The sequence below is a fragment of the Arachis ipaensis genome, chromosome B10, assembly GCF_000816755.2.
Source record: "Arachis ipaensis cultivar K30076 chromosome B10, Araip1.1, whole genome shotgun sequence".
Classification (NCBI taxonomy): domain Eukaryota; kingdom Viridiplantae; phylum Streptophyta; class Magnoliopsida; order Fabales; family Fabaceae; genus Arachis; species Arachis ipaensis.
In genome coordinates, this window is record NC_029794.2 from 67811140 (window position 1) to 67818062 (window position 6923).

The 6923-nt window shown below is 39.4% G+C and overlaps 1 protein-coding gene across 1 annotated transcript; it reads left to right on the forward strand.

The window, feature by feature from the left end:
* On the forward strand, positions 2947-3750 carry LOC107620675. The gene has a single exon (XM_016322804.1). The coding sequence runs from the start codon at positions 2947-2949 to the stop codon at positions 3748-3750; it is 804 nt and encodes a 267-aa protein (XP_016178290.1).

Here is a 6923-nt window from a genome sequence, read left to right on the forward strand (position 1 = left end):
GAAAGAGAAAGAAAAAGCAAGCAGAAAAAGCCAAAAGCTCTTTAAACCAAAAGGCAAGAGCAAAAAGCCAATAGCCCTTAAAACCAAAAGGCAAGGGTAATAAAAAGGATCTAAGGCTTTGACCATCAGTGGATAGGAGGGCCTAAAGGAATAAAATCATGGCTTAAGCGGCTAAACCAAGCTGTCCCTAACCATGTGCTTGTGGCGTGAAGGTGTCAAGTGAAAACTTGAGACTGAGCAGTTAAAGTCGAGGTCCAAAGCAAAAGAAGAGTGTGCTTAAGAACCCTGGACACCTCTAATTCGGGACTTTAGCAAAGCTGAGTCACAATCTGAAAAGGTTCAACCAGTTATGTGTCTGTGGCATTTATGTATCCGGTGGTAATACTGGAAAACAAAGTGCTTAGAGCCACGACCAAGACTCATAAAGTAGCTGTGTTCAAGAATCAACATACTGAACTAGGAGAATCAATAACACTATTTGAATTCTAAGTTCCTATAGATGCCAATCATTCTGAACTTCAATGGATAAAGTGAGATACCAAAACTATTCAAGAGGCAAAAAGCTACTAGTCCCGCTCATCTGATTGGAGCTAAGTTTCATTGATATTTTGGAATTCATAGTATATTCTCTTCTTTTTATCCTATTTTATTTTTAGTTGCTTCGGGACAAGCAACAATTTAAGTTTGGTGTTGTTATGAGCGGATAATTTATACGCTTTTTGGCATTATTTTTACATAATTTTTAGTATAATCTAGTTAGTTTTTAGTACATTTTTATTAGTTTTTAATAAAAAATAACATTTCTGGACTTTACTATGAGTTTGTGTGTTTTTCTGTGATTTCAGGTATTTTCTGGCTGAAATTGAGTGACTTGAGCTAATATCAAAGTCAGAGGCTGAAGAAGGACTACAAATGCTGCTGGATTCTGACCTCCCTGCATTCAAAGTGAATTTGCTGGAGCTATAGAACTCCAAATGGTGCGCTCTCAATTGCGTTGGAAAGTAGACATCCAGGGCTTTCTACCAATATATAATAGTTCATACTTTGTCCGAGTTTAGATGACGCGAACTGGCGTTCAACACCAGTTCCGTGTTGCATTCTGGAGTTAAACGCCAGAAACAGGTTGCACACTGGAGTTAAATGCCAGAAACAGGTTACAAACTGGCGTTCAACTCCAAGTGAAACCTCAACACGTGTAAAGCTCAATGCTCAGCCCAAGCACACACCAAGTGGGCCCGAGAAGTGGATTTCTGCATCATTTACTCATTTCTGTAAACCTAGTAACTAGTCTGATATAAATAGGACCTTTTACTATTGTATTAAACATCTTTGATCAGTTTTATGCTATCTTAGACCTTCATGAGGGCTGGCCACTCGGCCATGCCTGGACCTTGTTCTTATGTATTTTCAACGGTAGAGTTTCTACACACCATAGATTAAGGTGTGGAGCTCTGTTGTTCCTCATGAATTAATACAAAGTACTATTCTTTTTCTATTCAATTCAAGCTTATTCTAATTCTAAGATATTCATTCGCACTTTAATATGAATGTAATGATCGTGACAGTCATCATCATTCCCAACCTATGAACGCGTGCCTGACAACCACTTCTGTTCTATCTTAGATTGAATGAATATCTCTGGGATTCCTTAATCAGAGTCTTCGTGGTATAAGTTAGAATCTATGGATGGCCATTCTTGAGATCCAAAAAGTCTAAACCTTGTCTGTGGTATTCCGAGTAGGATCTGGGAAGGGATGGCTGCGACGAGCTTCAAACTCGCGAGTGCTGGGTGTAGTGACAGACGCAAAAGGATCAATGGATCCTATTCCAGTATGATCGAGATCCGATAGATGATTAGCCATGCAGTGACAGCGCATTGGACCATTTTCACTGAGAGGACAGGATGTAGCGATTGACAACGGTGACGCCTAACATACAGCTTGCCATAGAAATGAGTTTGAGTGATTGGAAGAAGACAATAGGAAAGTAGAGGTTCAGGAGGAACAAGCATCTTCATACGCTTATCTAAAACTCTCACCAATGAATTACATAAGTACCTCTATCTTTAATTTACGTTTTATTTATATTTTAATTATATTTTAATTATCAAATATCCATAACCATATGAATCTGCCTGACTGAGATTTGCAAGATGACCATAGCTTGCTTCAAGCCGACAATCTCCGTGGGATCGACCCTTACTCACGTAAGGTTTATTACTTGGACGACCCAGTGCACTTGCTGGTTAGTTGTGCGAAGTTGTGACAAAAAACTAAGATTATGAACGTGCGTATTAAGTTTTTAGCGCCGTTACAAAGGAATGAACCGTCACGATTTCCACGCACCAAGTAGCAACCTGAACAAGTGTAGTACATGCACAATTAAGGTTCTGGATCAAATGACTTTCATGGAGACACTTATAACTCATCCTGGAGAAACCACCCTAATCTGAAATGGGGAGAGAACCAAAACCAGCAGCCTTGGCAAAGAAACTCAAACCAAAATAATTTCAAAAACACAAACCATCAAAACCATCAAAACACTAACCAAAACCAATACAGAAAACCACAAAACAATCAACTCCAACCCAACTACTATCCACCCAACAACGCATCCACTAACCAAAATAACTATCATCCACCCTCAAAACCCCATAACCAACCACAATCACCCCAAGAATCTCAAGGGATATCCAACTTGGAGATAATGATGGAAAATATGATCAAGCATCAACAATTGGCCAGCAAAAACCATGAAGCATCATTATGAAATCTGGATAAGCAAATTGGCTAATTATGCAAGCAAACAGTGGCTGAAAAACCAACCAATGCACTGCCAAGTGACACCATTCTTAACCCCAAGGAAGAATGCAAAGCTATCCAATTAAGGAGTGGAAGAACTTTGGTAAATGAAAAAGAAATCTTCAAGAGGCCAGTTGAGAATGATATGGGCAGCAAGAAGCAAGTAGAGGAAAAAGACAAGCAAGACCAAGAGAAACTCAAGGAAAAAAAGGAACAGCCACAATCTTCAAAGGAGGATAAGCAAAGTATAGAGGAGCCTCTACAAGCTTCCAAGAAAGAGGAGAAGCCATACACTCCCTCTATTCTATATCCTCAAAGGTTCAACAGAGAGCTTAAAGACCAACAGTTCCCAAAGTTCCTAGAAGTTTTTAAGAAACTGGAGATCAACATTTCACTTGCTAAAGCTCTAGAACAAATGCCTCTATATACACAATTCTTCAAAGAGCTCATCAATAAGAAAAGGAGCTGGAATAAGAAAAAAATGGTAATCTTGACCCAGGAATGCAGTGCTGTCATCCAAAGAGGTCTTCCACCAAAGCTAAAAGATCCAAGAAGCTTCATCATATCTTGCACTATAGGCAACAGACCATTGGACAAAGCCCTCTGTGATCTAGGAGCCAGCATCAACATGACGCCTCTCTCATTAATGAAGCAGCTTGCAATAGAGGAACTCAGGCCAACTAGAATGTCACTTCAAATGGCTGACAGATCGCTCAAAATACCTAATAGAGTTGTGGAGAATTTGTTAGTAAAAGTAGAAGAATTCATATTTCCTGCAGACTTTGTCATTTTAGACATAGAGGAAGAAGGACACAACTTAATCATTTTGGGGAGGCCCTTTCTAGCCACTGCAAGGGCTATAATTGATGTAGAGAAAGGTGAGATAACACTCAGAGTGCATGATGAAAAGATGATTATCAATGTCTTTAAGCCATGCAATATCCCATGAGAAAGAAAAGCATATGAGAGTGGAGATGGTGGAAAAAGTAGAGAGAGGGTTACTTGAGACTAACAACCAGGAGGAACAAGAAGTGGAAACAGAAGTGGAACAAGATTTTATAGAAGAGGAAGTGGTAGAAATCTCCTCTGAAGGCAAGACAGAGGAGAAGCCAAAACAAGAGTTAAAGCCTCTCCCCCCTCATCTCAAATATGTATTTCTTGGGGAAGCAGAGGCCTTGCCAGTGATCATAAATTCTTCTCTGAACATAGAAGAAGAAACAAAGTTGATTGAAGTGTTGAAAGCTCACAAGACAGCCTTGGGTTGGACGATTGATGATATCAAAGGCATAAGCCCTCCCATCTGTATGTAGAAAATTCTATTGGAGGAAGATTCAAGCCTGTAGTTTAACCCCAAAGAAGGCTTAACCCAACTATGAAGGAGGTGGTTCAAAAAGAAGTGATGAAGCTATGGAATGCTGGGATAATCTTTTCAATATCTGACAGCTCATGGGTGAGTCCGGTTCACGTTGTGGCAAAGAAAGGAGGAATGATAGTCATTTTCAACGAGAATAATGAGTTAATTCCCACCAGGACAGTGACTGGGTGGAGGATGTACGTAGATTACAGAAGATTGAATGATGCTACAAGGAAAGATCATTTTCCTCTCCAATTCATCGACCAGATGCTGGAAAGATTGGCTGGCCATGCATACTATTGCTTCCTGGACGGGTACTCTGGATACAATCAAATAGTGGTGGATACCAAGGATCAAGAAAAGACTTCCTTCACCTGCCCATTTAGAGTCTTTGCTAACAAAAGGATGCCCTTTGGGCTGTGCAATGCCCCTGCAACTTTCCAAAGGTGTATGCTTTCTATATTTTCTGACATGGTGGAAAAATTTTTAGAAGTCTTCATGGATGATTTTTCTGTCTTTGGAGATTCATTTGACACCTGCTTGCATCATTTAACTCTTGTTTTGAAAAGATGCCAAGAAACTAATCTGGTATTGAATTGGGAGAAATTCCATTTCATGGTTCCTGAAGGGATAGTTCTTGGGCATAAGGTTTATAGTAAAGGTATAGAAGTTGACAAAGCAAATATAGAAATCATTGAAAAGCTTCCTATACCTGTTAATATAAAAGCAGTGAGAAGTTTTCTTAGACATGCTGGTTTTTACAGGAGATTCATCAAAGATTTTTCAAAAATAGCAAAACCACTAAGCAATTTGCTAGTGATTGACAATCCTTTCATCTTTGATGACAATTACAAGCATGCCTTTGAAACTTTAAAAAGAAAACTCATTACAGCACCAATCATCACAACCCCAGATTGGAAATTGCCTTTTGAACTTATGTGTGATGCAAGTGACTTTGCAATTGGTGTTGTATTGGGGCAGAAGAAAGACAAACTGCATCACGTTATTGACTATGCTAGCAAGGTGTTGAACGAAGCACAGAAAAATTATACCACCACTGAGAAAGAACTCTTGGCAATTGTATATGCATTTGATAAATTTAGACAATACTTGATTGGTTCAAAGGTTATAGTATATACTGATCATGCTACTCTCAAGTATCTCACGTCTAAATAGGATTCAAATCCAAGGCTTATTAGGTGGGTGTTGCTGCTATAAGAATTTGACATTGAAGTGAAAGATAGAAAAAGGAATGAGAATCAAGTGGCAGACCATTTGTCAAGACTATCACCAGAAGCTAACCAAGCTCCACATTCAGTGAACGAAAACTTCCTGGATGAACACCTTTTACAAATCCAACAAGCTCCCTGGTTTGCAGACATTGCAAACTACAAAGTTGGAAGGAAGATTCCCCAAGAATTCACCAAGCAATAAGTGAAGAAGCTACTCAATGAGGCCAAGAAATTCTTATGGGATGAACCATTCTTATTCAGGAGGTGTCTAGATGGAATGATTAGGAAATGTGTTCCTGAGAGTGAGATGGGAGACATACTATGGCATTGCCATGGCTCAGCTTATGGTGGACATTTTGGGCCAGAAAGAACAGCAGCCAAAGTACTTCGAAGTGGATTTTATTGGCCAACCATATTCAAGGATGCGAGAGAGTTTGTTCATCAATGTAATGAGTGCCAACGAGTTGGAGGGTTAACAAGAAGGAATGAGATGCCTTAGAATTACATCTTGGAGGTAGAACTCTTTGATCTTTGGGCATAGATTTTATGGGCCCCTTTCCACCTTCATATTCTTTCAAATACATACTTGTAGCAGTAGAGTATGTTCCAAAGTGGGTGGAAGTCATGGCAACAATCACATGTGATGCACAAGTTGTCCATCAATTCCTTAAGTAGCACATTTTTACTAGATATAGAGTGCCTAAGGGTCTTGTCAGTGATGGTGGTAGTCATTTTTGCAACAAACTGATGGAGAAACTACTTTATAAATATGGGTTGATGCATAAAGTAGCTACACCATATCACCCACAAACCAATGGCCAAGCAGAGCTTGCAAATAGGGAGTTGAAGAGGATTTTGGAGAAAACAGTGGGGAACACAAGAAAGGATTGGGCCAGAAAATTAGAAGATGCTCTTTGGGCATATAGAATAGCATTCAAAACTCCTATTGAAAAGTCTCCTTTTCAGTTGTTATATGGCAAGTCTTGTCATCTTCCTGTAGAGCTTGAGCATAAAGCTTTCTGGGCCACTAAACTCCTCAACCTTGATTCTCAGGTAGCAGGAGAGAAGAGGCTATTGCAATTAAATGAGTTGGATGAGTTTAGACTGGAAGCCTATGAAAATGCTAAGATATACAAGGAAAAAGCCAAGAGATGGCATGACAAAAGGATCTCAAAGAAGGAGTTTAAACCAGGATAGCAAGTACTCTTGTATAACTCCAGACTCAAAGTTTTCCCTGGCAAACTCAAGTCTAAATGGACTGGCCCCTACTTGGTGACAAAGGTTCTACCTTATGGAAGCCTTGAACTCCTAGATGAAGCAACAAAGAGCAATTTTACAGCAAACGGTCACAGGACAAAGCATTATTTGGGAGGCCCTTAGGACAAAGAGAAGGAGATTCAGAAATTAAGTTGAGTAAGAATGAAGGATGTCAAGCTAGTGACATTAAAAGAGCACTTGTTGGGAGGCAACCCAACCAGAGGTAGTTTTCTTTCCCTAAACTATTTCAATAAAAAAGAGTTAAGTAGATTTATATGT